Source organism: Pseudophryne corroboree, chromosome 2 (assembly GCF_028390025.1).
Source record: "Pseudophryne corroboree isolate aPseCor3 chromosome 2, aPseCor3.hap2, whole genome shotgun sequence".
NCBI classification, from domain to species: Eukaryota; Metazoa; Chordata; class Amphibia; order Anura; family Myobatrachidae; genus Pseudophryne; species Pseudophryne corroboree.
In genome coordinates, this window is record NC_086445.1 from 536,871,325 (window position 1) to 536,890,833 (window position 19,509).

Genomic DNA, 19,509 nt, shown 5'->3' on the forward strand with positions numbered 1-19,509 from the left:
ACGGTGTGTGTGTCTTGTCTTTTTTTGGGTATTTTTTTAGTAGTAGTACTACAGGTACCAGCGGGCCCGTTTTTCCGTCGCATGCTGGTACTTGTGGTTCTCCAAGTACCAGCATGCGGGGGAGGCTTGCTGGGCCTTGTAGTACTGCTACTAAAAACAATATATTTTCTTTTACAACAAAGGCTATCAGCCTCCTCATCCGCAGCCCATTGGATGGGGGGGGACAGCCTCGGGCTTCACCCCTGGCCCTTGGGTGGCTGGGGGGGGGGGGACCCCTTGATTGAAGGGGTCCCCACTCCCCCAGGGTACCCCGGCCAGGAGTGACTAGTTGGATTTTTGATGCCACGGCCGCAGGGCACTATATAAAAGTGACCCCCGGCTGTGGCATTATCTGTCCAGCTAGTGGAGCCCGATGCTGGTTTTAAAAATACGGGGGACCCCTACTCTTTTTGTCCCCCGTATTTTTGGGACCAGGACCAGGCGCAGAGCCCGATGCTGGTTGCTTAAATATGGGGGAACCCCTGTCATTTTTTTTCCCATATTTCTGCAACCAGGATCGGCTCAAAGAGCCCGAGGCTGGTTATGCTTAGGAGGGGGGACCCCACGCAATTTTTTTTTTAAATTTTACAGTGTTTAATTAAAAAAAAAAAAAAATAGAACCCCAGCACGGATCACACAGATCCGGCCGAGATTAATTGTAAAAAAGTCGGCAGTGTTTTGCTAATCACTGCCGTAAAAAACACAAAAAAAACACGAATGACATCGACATCGGAAGAAAAGAAAAACCCGAATACGACAGCTTAGTAAATCCATCGTAACAAATTCAAAAAGTTGCAGTTTTACACTTTCGATGTCATTCGTGATTGAACTTTGACCTGAAACGGGAAAATACGAATCTTAGTAAATTTACCCCCTTGAGAGGTTCGAAACCAACTCGTCACGGCCAATCTAGCGCTTAATCAACAGAGCGACCAGCACATGATAAGAATACCATTATTTCAGCATTCATGAATATACATCATGTAATACACAATAAAACACATATATCCTCACCATGCATATATAACCTATATCTACATATATACACATTTAGATATAACCCATACGCAAGTGGATTTTCCAGACCTGTCAGGTCCCTAGTGACAGTAATGTGTTGCGAATGTGTATGACCATGTACTGACATGCCCCCGATGTGGATCTACCAGGAACGTTATGGTCGACAGAAACTTAATAAATGTCGACAGCAAGGAATAGTAAGTGGACAAAAAATAATAATAATAATCACGGAACCCCGAGGGGTCTGAGGGAAGTAATACAAATACAATTTTGATAACACTCCCCCCCATATACATATACATATATATATATATATATACAGGTACAAGGCCAGAACAGCCTGATAATTCTTTACCCAGGAAATACCGTTGATGCCGACTGGGCATCCATAAACAATTGCATCTCCCCTATCGTGTTTACTGTTTACATACACAAACACCCATTTGCTAATACTTAATTTTCCGAATCAAGTACCGCCATACGCCGGCGAAGCCGACAGTTTTTCCCACAGCAGCTTATGACAAAGCCCTCACACCTGCCGACATATGTCGACTAACCAATAGTGGGTACAAACAGGGAAACAGTGAATTTATGTAATATAAGAGTGATTACGCGTCCATTATAAAACATAATGCTATACGACAACCACATAGCATTAAAACACTGTGCACCCCCCTGGCGGGGATCTGAGGAAAATGGCGCTGACTCTATGAGGGCTAAGCTCAGCCCCTTCCCGGCGCGCTTACCCTCTCAACATATATACATATATAACTTTAAATTGAACTGGGGCTTATATACAGGGATTAACCCCCTGTATATACCCCTATATGCACAAAAACGCAGCCCAGGGCGCCCACCCCCACGGAAATCGTTGGTGTGTGGAAGCGACAGAGGGCAGCGTGCACGCTGCGGTGCCCTGGCGGGGTGAAAACACCCGGTGTCCGGGTATGTTCCCCCGCCCGGGATGATTTAACAAATGCTGCCCAGGGCGCTCCCCCCCAGCGCCCTGCACCCATGGAGCCGGCGGCGGTGGGAAAATGGCACGCAGTGCGCTAGCACACGCTGGCGGGGGTCCGGGACACGGAGCCCCAGCACCGCCAGCATAAGTAATTACGATCAAAAATATGCTGCCCAGGGCGCTCTTCCCCCAGCGCCCTGCACCCGTGGGAGCCGGCGGCGGGGTAATAATGGCGCGCAGTGCAGTTATATGCTGGCGGGGGTATGATATACGATAGCTAGGTACCGGAATGCTTTTACGCCCGCCTTAAAAAGAAATCAGCAACCTGCTCCCCCCCCCCAGCACCCTGCACCCTGTGAGTGCCGTTGGCGTGTGGGAGCATGGAGCGCAGCGCAGCGCAACCGCTGTACCTCCGTTACTGAAGTCTTCTGCCGTCACTGAAGTCTTCGGTTCTTCTAATACTCACCCGGCTTCTTTCTTCTGGCTTCTGTGAGGGGGTGACGGCGTGGCTCCGGGAACAAGCAGCTAGGCGCACCAAGTGATCGAACCCTCTGGAGCTAATGGTGTCCAGTAGCCGAGAAGCAGAGCCCTTAAACTAAGAAGAAGAAGTAGGTCCTGCTTCTCTCCCCTTAGTCCCACGATGCAGGGAGCCTGTAGCCAGCAGGTCTTCCTGAAAATAATAAACCTAACATAAAGTCTTTTAGAGAAACTAAGGAGAGCTCCCCTAGTGTGTGACCCATCACTCCTGGGCACAAAGTCTAACTGAGGTCTGGAGGAGGGGCATAGAGGGAGGAGCCAGTTCACACCCAGTTTAAGTCTTTATAGTGTGCCCAAGCTCCTGCGGATCCGTCTGTACCCCATGGTCCTTTTGGAGTCCCCAGCATCCTCTAGGACGTATGAGAAAGGGGTATTACTGTGATGCATTACAGTAACTAAGAACCTTTATCAACTGCAAAAACAACAGTGTTATCTGCAAATATACAAAACAGAGTTCTCCCCAGACACTTTTGCAAGCCAGGTGGCATTTAGACGTAGCCATGTAGGGGCAATGTAATACTGCACAATAATAAAAAATGGCGAAATCCCTATATTTATTTGATCTTGAGATTAACAATTTTAAATTAAATCATTTTTATAGTGTAGATTTTGCTCACTTGCTGGTTGGACATAGATATAGAGCCTAATTTAGACCTGGTCACTGCAGCGGCTGCGTATGCAGGCTGAAGCCAGGGAAATGTGTGCGTGTGCAGCAGCCGCACTGCGCGTGCGCACACAGTGAGATGCGACAGCATCTCACTTGTGCGATCACCTCTGCCTGACAGGCAGAGGCGGTTGAGGGGCGTGTTGGTGGCGTTGAAGCGGCGTTAGTGGGTGCAGTCCGGCGAACACAGGGCGTGTCCGGACCGTTTGCGGTTGGGTCATGGCGGGTCACTTGTTTAGGGCACATGCAGCCGCTGAGACCCTAAACATGGCAGGTAGACTTGTCCTGTGCTGGGCGTCCCTCCGCATGCCAAAGATTTTGATTGTAGATGTGTGATTTTTTTCGCACAGGTCTGAATTAGGCCCATAATTGTGATCAGAAATGCATGCTCAAACACAGTGCGCCCAAGTCTACAATCTCCATCTACCTTTTCTGCAGCTGTGCAAGGGCCTAATTCATGTTTGTATGCAAATTAAATTGCAATTATATAGGCTACAGAGCTGATAATGTTAGCAAGTAAAGCTGGCTCCCAGCAATGAAAAGAGACACCCACTGGAGTCATCGTAAACTCATTAGTAATTACGTACACATTCTCAGCCTAAACTCAAAAAAAAAAAAAAACACGAGAAACATCAAGGCTAAGAGTATCCCTATGGCTATAGAATAGACACAGCAGTAGCGACGCAGGTGCCATGTTTTTGCACGTATGAGCTCGCAGCTGAAGGCAGATACACGCCTGAAAACGGCCATGACACGGCTGCATTTTTGCAACCACTCCCCTCCATTAATACCTCCAAACTGTCACTTCCTGTCAATCACTATTCCATGAAAACCTCACTGCAATCATTATCACAGCGGCAACTTGACAAATGCACATTGCGATCGCAGCATATGCACAGTCTGACGATAATCACTCCGTTGTTTGAACATTGGCCACTTCGTACAAATATTAATTAGGCCCAAACTGCTCCCTGCATCCTAAAAATTGGGAGGAATCTCTGTTACTGTGCTTGTCACAGTAACGTTAAGTGCATCACAACTCTGATTTTGAACGTCAAACCCTTGGAGCAGGATGGTGCCAGGTGACATAGAAAACAAAAGCCTGAAATGGATTCTGGAGAGAACAATGCAAAAGCACTATCAAACTGTTTTAGTTTTTTAAATGAAAAAAAAAAAACGTTTTATTATAATTATTTTAACATAATGAAATTCCAAGAATGCGTGCAAAGCAATTCAAATCTGGGTACTTGTTAATTATATGATACTCACTTAAAACGTGGATGGATTACATGGCATTTTGGCTGTCACTGTGGTTGATTTAATTGAGCGTGAATTGAATAGCGCCCTATTCAATTCAGCGTGCTGTTTAGTCCAACTAGTGGCTATCTGCTCGCACCCCTTCTTGCAGAAATCCGACAAAACTACTGTAGAGCCGTAATGCTGTTTTGTGCCTTAGTGCAGGGCAAACAGCATGGCGGCGGGGCACTTATGTCGGAGAATGCCCGTTCTCGCGCCTAAACACCCTGTTTAAAGTGCAAGTACAGGTGGTCTCTGACAAAGCAGCGCACTGCATTGAATAGCGCACAGACCTCCCCGGTGCTATTCAATTTGCTTTCAATTGAATCGACCCAATTGTGTTCCCACCACCTCTGTGCCACATGGTCTCGGTTCTGTCCACACTTATGCAGTCAGCTCTAACTTACATCCTCGAGGGTCTTGCGGATGCAGCATGCCAGTTCCCACCATCTGGATCCCACCCTCTTCACTGTCTTTGTACGTATTGGCTGGGCAAAATTATGCAAAAGCTGCAGGAGGCGTCTTAAATAAAAAGACGCCCTCTAACGGCTTTTCTGATCTGTTGATGTGTCTTCAGGTGTAAACATAGGGCATCTGAGTAACCCTCAGATAACAGAGAATGTCTTCCAAAAATCACACTGCCGGGAGACAGTGAAGCTGTGTCCGCCAATGTCTTTGGCACGTTCAGAAAACGGGGCCGACACATTCCTGTTTTCTGTAAAGCTTCCTGACGCTGCCCTCAAACACCAGCATCATGTCAATCATGCTGCAGCTTTTGGAGCGCTACGAGTGTCACAAGACCATATATACACATGTGCAGTTCGGCTCCTGCTCATGCACAGATGATTAAACATTGGAGATTTACGTAAATATTACATTTACATAAATCTCTGAATCAGGCTGGAAGCAGTGTGCTATCAAGGATGATAAGGGTGACTCAATTCACCAGTACCTACGTCACACTCCTGCTCAACAAAACCAAATCCTTCCTGAAATGTGTAGTAAATTGGCATCCATATAATTATTATCACTTAACTGGCTAGTTTTTTTCTCCATAAAGTTTCCCAAACTTGCCATTTTTGTATTATCACATTATGTAAATAATAGCTAATTAAACCTGATTCAGTAGTTTTTAAACAAATATGCAGATGTGTTAATAGAATGATAATGAATCAAGTTAAACACCTTTTTGATTATAATTTTTTTTTTACCACTTTGGGGACACTTTTGGACCTTCTCCTGGAAGGCCGTAGTAGCTGACGCCAGGTCAGGGGGCGGAGCCAGCGGCGGGTGCGGTCAAAGAGCAGGGAAGCATTGAGCTTCCCTGCAGTTACCGCTCCCCAGTTTAGGTTTCGGCAGCCTGATATGGCGAACTTGAACTCCATGGAGAAGCGGAAAGCTGAGCTTTCCACACCTTTGTGAATTGCACTCACCATACTAGAATATGGTGATGTGATTCAGAAACAGAGCGGTGGGTAGGGGGGTGGTACCCGCTCTGTGAATTGCGGTAAGTAGAGAAAAGCCCTGTTTGAATGCAAAACATTGCTTTTTCTGCTTTATCAATAGACCCTTAAGTACCCAAATACGGGGGAGATGTATCAAGCCTCCTAAAAATAAGAATTTACTTACCGATAATTCTATTTCTCGTAGTCCGTAGTGGATGCTGGGAACTCCGTAAGGACCATGGGGAATAGCGGCTCCGCAGGAGACTGGGCACAAAAGAAAAGCTTTAGGACTACCTGGTGTGCACTGGCTCCTCCCCCTATGACCCTCCTCCAAGCCTCAGTTAGGATACTGTGCCCGGACGAGCGTACACAATAAGGAAGGATTTTGAATCCCGGGTAAGACTCATACCAGCCACACCAATCACACCGTACAACTTGTGATATGAACCCAGTTAACAGCATGATAACAGAGGAGCCTCTGGATAGATGGCTCACAACAACAATAACCCGATTTGTTTACAATAACCATGTACAAGTATTGCAGATAATCCGCACTTGGGATGGGCGCCCAGCATCCACTACGGACTACGAGAAATAGAATTATCGGTAAGTAAATTCTTATTTTCTCTGACGTCCTAGTGGATGCTGGGAACTCCGTAAGGACCATGGGGATTATACCAAAGCTCCCAAACGGGCGGGAGAGTGCGGATGACTCTGCAGCACCAAGTGAGAAAACTCCAGGTCCTCCTCAGCCAGAGTGTCAAATTTGTAAAATTTCACAAAAGTATTTGACCCTGACCAAGTAGCAGCTCGGCAAAGTTGTAAAGCCGAGACCCCTCGGGCAGCCGCCCAAGATGAGCCCACCTTCCTTGTGGAGTGGGCTTTTACAGATTTTGGCTGTGGCAGGCCTGCCACAGAATGCGCAAGCTGAATTGTACTACAAATCCAGCGAGCAATAGTCTGCTTAGAAGCAGGAGCACCCAGCTTGTTGGGTGCGTACAGGATAAATAGCGAGTCAGATTTTCTGACTCCAGCCGTCCTGGAAACATATATTTTCAGGGCCCTGACAACGTCCAGCAACTTGGAGTCCTCCAAGTCCTTAGTAGCCGCAGGTACCACAATAGGCTGGTTCAGATGAAACGCTGAAACCACCTTTGGGAGAAATTGAGGACGAGTCCTCAATTCTGCCCTGTCCGTATGAAAAATCAGGTAAGGGCTTTTACAGGATAAAGCCGCCAATTCAGACACACGCCTGGCTGAAGCCAGGGCCAACAGCATGACCACTTTCCATGTGAGATATTTTAAGTCCACAGTGTTGAGTGGTTCAAACCAATGTGATTTTAGGAAACCCAAAACAACATTCAGATCCCAGGGTGCCACTGGAGACACAAAAGGAGGCTGTATATGTAGCACTCCCTTAACAAACGTCTGGACTTCAGGCACTGAAGCCAGTTCTCTCTGAAAGAAAATCGACAGGGCCGAAATCTGGACCTTAATGGATCCTAATTTTAGGCCCATAGACACTCCTGCTTGCAGGAAATGCAGGAATCGACCCAGTTGAAATTCCTCCGTCGGGGCCTTTTTGGCCTCGCACCACGCAACATATTTCCGCCAGATGCGGTGATAATGCTTTGCGGTTACATCCTTTCTGGCTTTTATCAAAGTAGGGATGACTTCGTCTGGAATGCCTTTTTCCTTTAGGATCCGGCGTTCAACCGCCATGCCGTCAAACGCAGCCGCGGTAAGTCTTGGAACAGACAGGGTCCCTGCTGGAGTAGGTCCCTTCTCAGAGGTAGAGGCCACGGGTCCTCTGTGAGCATTTCTTGAAGTTCCGGGTACCAAGTCCTTCTTGGCCAATCCGGAGCCACGAGAATAGTTCTTACTCCTCCCCGCCGTATAATCCTCAGCACCTTGGGTATGAGAGGCAGAGGAGGGAACACATACACTGACTGGTACACCCACGGTGTTACCAGAGCGTCCACAGCTATTGCTTGAGGGTCCCTTGACCTGGCGCAATACCTGTCCAGTTTTTTGTTGAGGCGGGACGCCATCATGTCCACCTTTGGTTTTTCCCAACAGTTTACAATCATGTGGAAGACTTCTGGGTGAAGTCTCCACTCTCCCGGGTGGAGGTCGTGCCTGCTGAGGAAGTCTGCTTCCCAGTTGTCCACTCCCGGAATGAACACTGCTGACAGTGCTATCACATGATTTTCCGCCCAGCGAAGAATCCTTGCAGCTTCTGCCATTGCCCTCCTGCTTCTTGTGCCGCCCTGTCTGTTTACGTGGGCGACTGCCGTGATGTTGTCCGACTGGATCAGCACCGGCTGACCTTGAAGCAGAGGTCTTGCTTGGCTCAGAGCATTGTAAATGGCTCTTAACTCCAGGATATTTATGTGAAGTGATGTCTCCAGGCTTGACCACAAGCCCTGGAAGTTTCTTCCCTGTGTGACTGCTCCACAGCCTCGCAGGCTGGCATCTGTGGTCACCAGGACCCAGTCCTGAATGCCGAATCTGCGGCCCTCTAGAAGATGAGCACTCTGCAACCACCACAGGAGAGACACCCTTGTCCTTGGGGACAGGGTTATCCGCCGATGCATCTGAAGATGCGATCCGGACCATTTGTCCAGCAGGTCCCACTGGAATGTTCTTGCGTGGAATCTGCCGAATGGGATTGCTTCGTAGGAAGCCACCATTTTTCCCAGGACCCTTGTGCATTGATGCACTGATACTTGGCCTGGTTTTAGGAGGTTTCTGACTAGCTCGGATAACTCTCTGGCTTTCTCTTCCGGGAGAAACACCTTTTTCTGGACTGTGTCCAGGATCATCCCTAGGAATAGAAGACGTGTCGTCGGGATCAGCTGCGATTTTGGGATATTGAGAATCCAACCGTGCTGCCGCAGCACTACTTGAGATAGTGCTACTCCGACTACCAACTGTTCCTCGGATCTTGCCCTTATCAGGAGATCGTCCAAGTAAGGGATAATTAAAACTCCTTTCCTTCGAAGGAGTATCATCATTTCGGCCATTACTTTGGTAAAGACCCGGGGCGCCGTGGACAATCCAAACGGCAGCGTCTGAAACTGATAGTGGCAGTTCTGTACCACAAACCTGAGGTACCCTTGGTGAGAAGGGTAAATTGGGACATGGAGGTAAGCATCCTTGATGTCCAGAGACACCATATAATCCCCTTCTTCCAGGTTCGCGATCACCGCTCTGAGTGACTCCATCTTGAATTTGAACCTCTGTATGTAAGTGTTCAAAGATTTTAGATTTAAAATAGGTCTCACCGAGCCATCCGGCTTCGGTACCACAAACAGCGTGGAATAATACCCCTTTCCCTGTTGCAGGAGGGGTACCTTGATTATCACCTGCTGAGAATACAGCTTGTGAATGGCTTCCAATACCGCCTCCCTGTCGGAGGGAGACGTCGGTAAGGCAGACTTTAGGAAACGGCGGGGGGGAGACGTCTCGAATTCCAATTTGTACCCCTGAGATACCACCTGAAGGATCCAGGGGTCCACTTGTGAGTGAGCCCACTGCGCGCTGAAATTCTTGAGACGGGCCCCCACCGTGCCTGAGTCCGCTTGTAGAGCCCCAGCGTCATGCTGAGGACTTGGCAGAAGCGGGAGAGGGCTTCTGTTCCTGGGAACTGGCTGTTTGCTGCAGCCTTTTTCCTCTCCCTCTGCCACGGGGCAGAAATGAGGAGCCTTTTGCCCGCTTGCCCTTATGGGGCCGAAAGGACTGCGCCTGATAATACGGCGTCTTCTTATGTTGAGAGGCTACCTGGGGTAAAAATGTGGATTTCCCAGCAGTTGCCGTGGACACTAGGTCCGATAGACCTACCCCAAATAACTCCTCCCCTTTATAAGGCAATACTTCCATATGCCTTTTGGAATCAGCATCACCTGACCACTGCCGCGTCCATAACCCTCTTCTGGCAGATATGGACAGCGCACTTACTCTTGATGCCAGTCGGCAAATATCCCTCTGTGCATCACGCATATATAAAAATGCATCTTTTAAATGCTCTATAGTCAGTAATATACTGTCCCTATCCAGGGTATCAATATTTTCAGTCAGGGAATCCGACCACGCCACCCCAGCACTGCACATCCAGGCTGAGGCGATTGCTGGTCGCAGTATAACACCCGTGTGAGTGTATATACATTTTAGGATATTCTCCTGCTTTCTGTCAGCAGGTTCCTTAAGGGCGGCCGTATCAGGAGACGGTAGTGCCACCTGTTTAGACAAGCGTGTGAGCGCTTTATCCACCCTAGGGGGTGTTTCCCAACGTGCCCTATCCTCTGACGGGAAGGGGTATGATGCCAATAACCTTTTAGGGATTATCAGTTTTTTATCAGGAGAAACCCACGCTTCATCACACACTTCATTTAATTCCTCAGATGCAGGAAAAACTACAGGTAGTTTTTTCTCACCAAACATAATACCCTTTTTAGTGGTACTTGTACTATCAGAAATGTGTAAAACATTTTTCATTGCCTCAATCATGTAACGTGTGGCCCTACTGGAAGTCACATTCGTCTCTTCATCGTCGACACTGGAGTCAGTATCCGTGTCGGCGTCTGTATCTGCCACCTGAGGTAGCGGGCGTTTTAGAGCCCCTGATGGTCTTTGAGACGCCTGGACAGGCACAAGCCGAGTAGCCGGCTGTCTCATGTCATCAACCGTCTTTTGTAAAGAGCTGACACTTTCACGAATTCCTTACATAAGCCCATCCACTCAGGTGTCGACTCCCTAGGGGGTGACATCTCCATTATAGGCAATTGCTCCGCCTCCACATCATTTTCCTCCTCATACATGTCGACACAGTCGTACCGACACACAGCACACACACAGGGAATGCTCTGATAGAGGACAGGACCCCACCAGCCCTTTGGGGAGACAGAGGGAGAGTATGCCAGCACACACCAGAGCGCTATATATATGTTGGGATAACACTATACAGAGTGTTTTTCCCCTTATAGCTGCTGTTTATATTATACTGCGCCTAATTAGTGCCCCCCCCCCCCTCTTGTTTTACCCTTTTCTGTAGTGCAGGACTGCAGGGGAGAGTCAGGGAGACGTCCTTCCAGCAGAGCTGTGAGGGAAAATGGCGCCAGTGTGCTGAGGAGATAGGCTCCGCCCCCTTCTCGGCTGACTTTTCTCCCGCTTTTTTCAGGAATCTGGCAGGGGTTAATATACATCCATATAGCCCTGGGGGTTATATGTGATGTATTTTAGCCAGCCAAGGTGTTCATATTGCTGCTCAGGGCGCCCCCCCCCAGCGCCCTGCACCCATCAGTGACCGGAGCGTGTGGTGTGCATGAGGAGCAATGGCGCACAGCTGCAGTGCTGTGCGCTACCTTGGTGAAGACTAATGTCTTCTGCCGCCGATTTTCCGGACTTCTTCTTGCTTCTGGCTCTGTAAGGGGGCCGGCGGCGCGGCTCTGGGACCGGACTCCGAGGCTGGGCCTGTGTTCGGTCCCTCTGGAGCTAATGGTGTCCAGTAGCCTAAGAAGCCCAAGCTGGCTGCAAGCAGGCAGGTTCGCTTCTTCTCCCCTTAGTCCCTCGATGCAGTGAGCCTGTTGCCAGCAGGTCTCACTGAAAATAAAAAACCTAAAACTAACTTTTCCTAAGAAGCACAGGAGAGCCCCCTAGATTGCACCCAGCTCGGTCGGGCACAAAAATCTAACTGAGGCTTGGAGGAGGGTCATAGGGGGAGGAGCCAGTGCACACCAGGTAGTCCTAAAGCTTTTCTTTTGTGCCCAGTCTCCTGCGGAGCCGCTATTCCCCATGGTCCTTACGGAGTTCCCAGCATCCACTAGGACGTCAGAGAAAAGTGGACAAGCAGAGAGGTTGCCCATAGCAACTAATCAGCTGCTACCTATCATTGTATACCATGTATTTTATAATTGCCAGCAAGAAGTTCATTGGTTGCCATGGGGAACTTTTCCACTTGTCCACTCTGTACAAGATGAATCTCTCCCTATGCTCCTTAAATCCAAAGCTGTGTGTGAGTGGGTTTTCGAGTCCGAGGATTTCCTGTAGCTTAACGAACGGTGTAATTAAACAGTAGAAAAGAAGGGGTCACATATCATTTTTGTAAACTACATTACAAGTATATTAATGTATGTGAAAAATGTTTTTAGTATGGGGTTACCCTTCATGATTCCTGCCCTTATATACATGGCATTGAGTAGAATTTTGCATGTGTTGATAAAAACTTTTCCATGCATTTTAATGTAAACGGATGGACCTATATACACACAATTTTGTACAAGTGGTACTTTTGTCATTTACTGTAGATGTCTGCAGCATTTTTTATTATTATTAGCATTTGGGGAAAGAAAAACAATAATTGCTATGGAAACACTGACTATGCACAGGAACAATAAGCTGCTGGGAAGCTTAGAGAATTAATAATCATGCTTCTAAACCTGTAAAAGCAAAGGCACAGTACAAGTTTTGGGGCTGTGCTACAAATTAGCATTCTGTTTATTATCACCCCCGCGTGTGAGCCCTCGTAAAGCTGCTTGGCTGCATGTTCTGTTCTTTCAGCACTCACCCCACTCCCTAGCAGATTGATAAATTAAATATTGGTTCGGCAGACAGATCACCCTCCTTCCCTGCGTGGGGCCAGATTAACAAACAAGCCATGATGCAGCGATCGGAAGGGATGCGGGAAACGTTCTGCAGCCACACAGTGCAGCACATGGCAGGCATGGGGCACATAGCTGTCACTTCCGATACTAATCTTAATAAAAAAAGGAAGTTTCCAGCTCTTGCTCCGCACAGGCCACTCACACTCCCAGCGCCATTGCTGAGTGCTCACTCTACCCACTCCCGATCTCCGAGCACTCACCCAGGCAGCGTGACCATGCGGCTGCCCTGACATCGTCCCAAGCCTATCCTGCCAGGCTACTACATACCATCACCCTGCTCCTACCTCCGCTCCACTTTCCCCGGGGCTGTCACACAACATAAACCGTAAGCGACCACCGCTTTATAGCGCGGATAGTTTGTGACCTGTGCCCAGATCTACAGTCCCTATGGCCCGTGTGTTGTTACCTGGTAGTCCGGCGCCGTTCTTTTCGTGTGGGTGGGGTCACCGCTCCCTTCTTGTGGGTGTGGCCAATGGTGTCCGCGCCCTCACAGAGCCTGTTGTTGTGTTTGCCTGTGGCTATGTCTTCTCTGTTACTGCACATAAGATACTATTGGCAGATATTATCAGAGAGCAGTATAAATATTTCTGCAGGCCCATATGTGTTTGCAGGGCTGGTTTAATACGTGGGCAATGGGTGGCTAACTGGCTACTAAAAACATGCATACCTCAGTGCTATCTTCAGAGGCCAAACCAGTCACTTATTTCAACTGGACCTCTTTGTGTCTCCTTTTTAGCCTCGGTGACAGTCCTGCAAGTCCCGTTTACCAATTTGTTTATAGACTGGCTAAGCAGATCCACACATTACTTCATACACGTATACAGTATTTATCAAGTTATTAATGCAAGGTAAAGGGCTGTATTACGCTTTCTAAGGCTGTCTAAGATGCTTAACGTGCAATAATATTTTGTATGTGAAAACTGTCTACATAGCCTGCTACGAGGGTGAGGTGTACTTGCTAATTATGCTTGGCTTTCCGTCTCTTGTCAAAGAAACATACTATAATAATAATAATAGTATTAATGCTATATCAGGATGGAGTTACACACCCTTTGCTGCAGTATGAGGAGAATCTGCAGGGAAGATCATCGTCTCCCTCTCATGGTTGCTCATGACATCTTGCTGGTAAGATATATTTTTTTTGGAGTATATATTTTACAGGAATGCATATCATATAGGGTGGGATGCACTAACTCTTGCCAGTACATCCTACCACACATCACATGTCATCGCTAACATACTGTTCTCATATGCTATTAGTACCACTACGGCCAGCTCTCCTTATAAGAGCTGCCATTGGCTTTGAGATTAGTGGGCTAAGGAACCTATGACATCAGGGGGCGGAGCAAGGATGCCAGGATACTACTTTCAGTATCCACGCCATCAACTATTACGTTTAGTAATCAGGTGGCGAGCGAAACGGAGCGGAACGAGCCACCGTACCCGAAGCATGGCGAGCAAAGCAAGCCCTCAAGGGTCCATTTCTAGACCCTTTGCCGAACTTGCTCCTCCCCTTCTCGCGTGTCACGTGGGTCAAATGTCCCTTAGCCCACTAGGAAATAGACACAACCTTGAGATGAGTGCCGCTCACTGGACTTCCGGGTTTATGACCTGGGAGTTCATCTGTGCATACGCAGAGTGACGCAGTGGGTACTGGGAGAGATCAGATCCCTCTGACAGTGCAATGCAGATAGAGCAAAAGCTGGCGTTACACTTCGCACCGAAGCCTTGGCATCCAGGCCTTAATGCATATGGAAATGCTGTAAAAACCCTGAAAACTGGGTTTTTACCGCATGTTTCCTTTAGTGCCTCCCTCCTATTGATAGATGTGATACAAAGACCTTATAAATGTTAGATGTGCCGTATAGACATAAATATATATTAACAATGGAACAAAATGGAATGTTGGCAATGAGACACCCAGCTAAAAAGGCATGGAAAAGATGTGTATCTTTTACAAATGATGCATGCACAATACAGCCACACAAACAAGTGAACATCGCTTCAATAAAGCAGAAAGTGGAGAAACTGTTCGCCGGGGCGGATGACTTCCCGCAACACCTCTCTGGCAAACTATTTCTTGATAAATTCAAACACGTGCAAACGTTTCTCCAAAAATTTGAGACGCATGCTAAATATCTCTGTAAGGGGCCCATTTATTATAGATTACATATTCACTCTGGCATACTGATTAGCAGGTGTACTATTGTTTGGCGTACTGTGTATAAGGGTACTATTGTGGCATAAAATGTATAAGGGGTACTACTGTGGCATAATGTGTATAAAGTGCACTACTGTGTGGGGTACTGTGTATAAGCGGTATAACTGGCATAATGTGAATAAGTGGCACTACTGTGTGATGTAACGTGAATAAGGGAATGTGTGGTGTGACCAAGCCCCTTTAGCTGAAAGACCATGCCCCCTTTTTTTGGATGCGCATCTTCTGTGTACACTATCCCTATTTAGAATACTGGGGGGGGGGGGGGGGGGGCAGTGTCCTTTCTGGCACAGGGCACCAAAATGTCTAGTTATGGCTCTGTCCCACACATGCAGGGACTTTCAGAGCCTATTCCTCTAATGTGCTGTGGCAGCTGCAGTGGCCACTGCACATTAGTGGTCAGCTCAATTGCATAAGCACAGTGGCCACTTCCGGGGAGGGGAACCCTTCTGCCCGGCCAGCAATGCGATGTGTAGCCCATAGGCTACAATGGGCATTGGGCGGTAGCTGCAGGAGATAATGGGGCAGATGTATTAATCTGGAGAAGGCATAAGGAAGTGATAAACCAGTGATATGTGCAAGGTGATAACGCACCAGCCAATCAGATCCTAACTGTTAATTTACATATTGGAGCTGATTGGCTGGTGCCTTTATCACCTGGCACATATCACTGATTTATCACTTCCTTATGCCTTCTCCAGGTTAATACATGTGCCCCAATATGGGGAATGCATCGCATTCCGGATATTTGTAAATTGGGCAGCATCGCATCCCCCATAGAAGCCTATGGGGAAGGCGGCTGCAGGGTGACAATGGAGAGATCGCAGCAGTTATTGGAGATACCTGCTGCGGTCCCTCCTTCTTACATTTAGGGGCTACATAATAATTGTGGCTATCCCCTGAAAAACACCTGTTTAGCCGCAAACATAGAATGAAAAATGGGCCATTAAGTCTCCAAACAGGACCCTATTGCCCCTCTGTCTACTCATACCCAGCGGGAGATCAAATCTTGAAAAGAGGTAGTGGAGAAGTTGGCCCATAGCAATCAGTGGGGGCGAGTCAGTTGTTTTTTTAGGCGTTCGCCACTAGATGGTGCCTGATGGAAGTAATTAAATTTTTCTGCCATAATCACCTTCAGCACTGACATTTCTGCTTGCAGCCTGGCGAGCAGAATTATGGGAAAAATGTACTAGATGCCCCAATAGCACTTTTCACATTGCAGACACTATTTTAGTGGGGTTTAGCTGCTTTGCTCGGCTAAACCCACTGCTTTCGGGCACTTATAAAGTAATAGGCACCCGATCGTAGCAACAATTGATTTGCTCTGATGGTCACCCATTATTTTGGGCGGCCAAAAATACATTTGAATCACCCCCAATCAACTTCTATTTCCCATATAAACTGTGTTAGATGAATGATAGCTAGGTTTAATACATTCCCATCTCATTTACTCATTACTGGTTTGTTCCCAATTGTGAAGTGCAACAGAATATGCTGCCTCTATTTGGGATCCGGTTAGCATACTGGTTCCCAACACTGGTCAGAAGACCGACACTGGGATCCCGACATCGATCACAATGCCGGCGCCAGAATCCCGTAAGCATGTCGGGGAGGGTTAGGCACTAGAGGGTTCACAGATTCACCAATGTCTGCCAGGCTTATTAAATCTCCACCGGTATGTGTATGTACAGATGGCACCAGTAACTGGTTATGTTATTAAATGTAGCCCCAAACAACACAAACTGGCCTTGATGTACTAAACAAACTACAGTCTGACTGCCCAATTTAAATAAAACATTTGGGATGCAGAAAAGGTATTTGCCAGGGAAGTCTATGCAAAGTTGCATGCGCTCAAACCACTTAGTGAAGAAGATGAACCAGTCCGAAGTATGTATGTCTTCTACATGCTAGATGAAGGTCTCCACTGCAGCTTCTGGTGACGCAAAGCAAATCTGATGCATCTTGCATTTGATTTGTGGGGAAAAAGAGAAGTCGCAAAGTGCCAGTTCTGGGGTGCATGGCGGACGACCAAGCTCCTCTATGCGTTCATGGGCCAGAAAATCCACTACTTTACTAGACTTGTGGACAGGTGCATTGTGTGATGAAGAAGGGCACCACAAGTGCAAATTCGTGGACAGTGTCTGCAAATGGCATCCAGCATTTGTGTTAGGTACTGGTTGGCATACATTAGCTACATGACCAGTCTTGGCCATAAAAACAGCCACCATCTTCTTGGTCATGCTTCACTCACTTAAGAACTTCTGTGGTGTCGCACCTCCAGCTGGCGTCCACTAGGCCGAATGTTGCTGGTCTTGGGGTTGAAACTATAGCTCCAGGATTCATCACCACTGATGATATCCCAGACAGAGTTTGAGCGACCACCATGAAACCTGGACAGCAAGTTGTAGCATCAAGTCACCCAAGCCTCAAGTCAGCTGATGGGGCAACCAGTGTGCAGAAACCTTGCTCAGGCCAAGCTTTTCATGGAGTATCAAGCCAATGATCTTGATGACATGCCTATCTCCTTCTCTAACTGGGCCACGCTCACCCTAGCATCCACGTCAACTATGGCCTGCACTTCAGCAATGTTGTCCTCTGTGATGGTGGACACTTATTGGCCGCAACACTTCTCATCTTCCAGGGACCATCCAAACACAGTGGTCGGGGATGGTGCTTCCTCCCCAAAAGCAGCAGCTTGCAGTCCGTCAAAACTCTCCTGCTGTAGTAGACCACTCTTGTAATCATAGAAGATCATGACTCTCCAGTGGCCTCTGTTTATCTCCATAACAAGTTTGTGAAAGAAGTGAACATTCTGACTTCTTCGTGGTGCAATGCTGCTTATATACTGTTCTGTGCCATCACATTTCACAAGACCTTTAGTCAGAGATTGCAGTTCACAACCAGACAGTCAGATTTTGTCTACTCTATCTGCAGTCTGCACTGCACATCCAGAAATGGATTGCACGCCCCTCGTACTTGGCCACTTTTGAGAAAGCATTTCAAGGAGATTTCTCTAACGTCCTTGAGGATGCTGGGACTCCGTAAGGACCATGGGGAATAGACGGGCTCCGCAGGAGATAGGGCACTTTAAGAAAGCTTTGGACTCTGGGTGTGCACTGGCTCCTCCCTCTATGCCCCTCCTCCAGACCTCAGTTTTACACTGTGCCCAGAGCAAGATGGGTGCACTGCAGAGAGCTCTCCTGAGTTCTCTGCCTAGAAGCATTTTTGTTTGGATTTTTTTCTACTTTTTTACTGCTGGCAACAGGCTCCCTGCATCGAGGGACTGAGGAGAGAGGGGCAGACCTTCTTGTCTAAGCTAGGCTCTGCTTCCTCGGCTACTGGACACCATTAGCTCCAGAGGGGGTGAACACAGGTTCTTACTGGGCGTCCACCCCCAGAGCCGCGCCGCCGTTCTCCTCACAGAGCCAGAAGAACCGAAGTCAGAAGACGTCAGGCGGCAGAAGCCTTCAGCTTCACTGAGGTAACGCACAGCACTGCAGCTGTGCGTCATTGCTCCCATACACCTCACATACTCCGGTCACTGTAAGGGTGCAGGGCGCAGGGGGGGGGGGGGGGGGGGCGCCCTGGGCAGCAACATAACACCTCTATTATGGCAAAAGACAATATACATGTACAGGTGGGCACTGTACATGTATATAAAAGAGCCCCCGCCATATTTTAGTAAGTTTGAGCGGGACAGAAGCCCGCCGCCGAGGGGGCGGGGCTTCTCCCTCAGCACTCACCAGCGCCATTTTCTCTCCACAGCACCGCTGAGAGGAAGCTCCCCGGACTCTCCCCTGCTTACACACGGTGAAGAAGTGTTTAAAAGAGAGGGGGGGGGGGGCACATAATTGGCGGATAACATATTATACAACGCGGCTGGGGGAAAAACATTTTGTGTTGGTCTCCAGGGTCATTGCGCTGGGGTGTATGCTGGCATACTCTCTCTCTGTCTCTCCAAAGGGCCTTGAAGGGGATACTGTCTTCAGAAAAGAGGTTCCCTGTGTGTGTGAAGTGTGTCGGTACGCGTGTGTCGACATGTTTGACGAGGAAGGCTCGCTTAATGTGGAGGGGGACTGCTTGAATGTCATGTCGACGTCGGCAACACCGACACCGGAATGGGTGGATATGCTGAATGTCTTGAATGCAAATGTCAATCTATTGCATAAAAGGTTAGACAAAGCTGAAGCTAGGGATCAGTCAGGTAGCCAGTCCATGCCTGTCCCTGTGGCGCCAGGCCCTTCGGGATCTCAGAAGCGCACCATATCCCAGATCGATGACACAGATACCGACACGGATACTGACTCTAGTGTCGACTATAAAGATGCAAAATTACAGCCGAGGGTGGCAAAAGGTATTCGGTACATGATTATTGCCATTAAAAAGGTTTTGCATATTACTGAGGAACCCCCTGTCCCTGACACGAGGGTACACATGTATAAAGGGAAAAAGCCTGAAGTCACCTTTCCGTCCTCATTTGAACTAAGTGAATTGTGCGAAAAGGCTTGGGAATCTCCGGATAGGAGACCACAAGTTCCCAAAAGGATTCTTATGGCGTATCCTTTTCCACAAACGGATAGGATACGATGGGAATCTTCGCCTAAAGTAGACAAGACGGTTGTCCAAAAAGGTGGCACTGCCTTCTCAGGATACGGCTTCCCTCAAGGATCCTG

At 48.1% G+C, this 19,509-nt stretch overlaps 1 protein-coding gene and 1 long non-coding RNA gene across 5 annotated transcripts in view; one reads left to right on the forward strand and one right to left on the reverse strand.

The window, feature by feature from the left end:
* Positions 1 to 13,122, reverse strand: part of SPOCD1 (SPOC domain containing 1) — a 493,492-nt gene extending 480,370 nt beyond the window's left edge. The window contains exon 1 of one of the 4 annotated variants that reach the window (XM_063954236.1): positions 13,025 to 13,122. Coding sequence is in view for 3 of the 4 variants with exons in the window: in XM_063954237.1 (XP_063810307.1) it covers positions 12,903 to 12,938 (36 nt within the window). In the remaining variant the exon portion in view is untranslated. The other 3 variants (XM_063954237.1, XM_063954233.1, XM_063954235.1) reach the window with 3 other exon arrangements.
* LOC135034136 (uncharacterized) overlaps positions 13,039 to 19,509 on the forward strand; it is a 30,630-nt gene continuing 24,159 nt past the window's right edge. The window contains exon 1 of the long non-coding RNA XR_010229419.1: positions 13,039 to 13,743. This is a non-coding gene — a long non-coding RNA (uncharacterized LOC135034136). The remainder of the gene's footprint in view (positions 13,744 to 19,509) is intronic.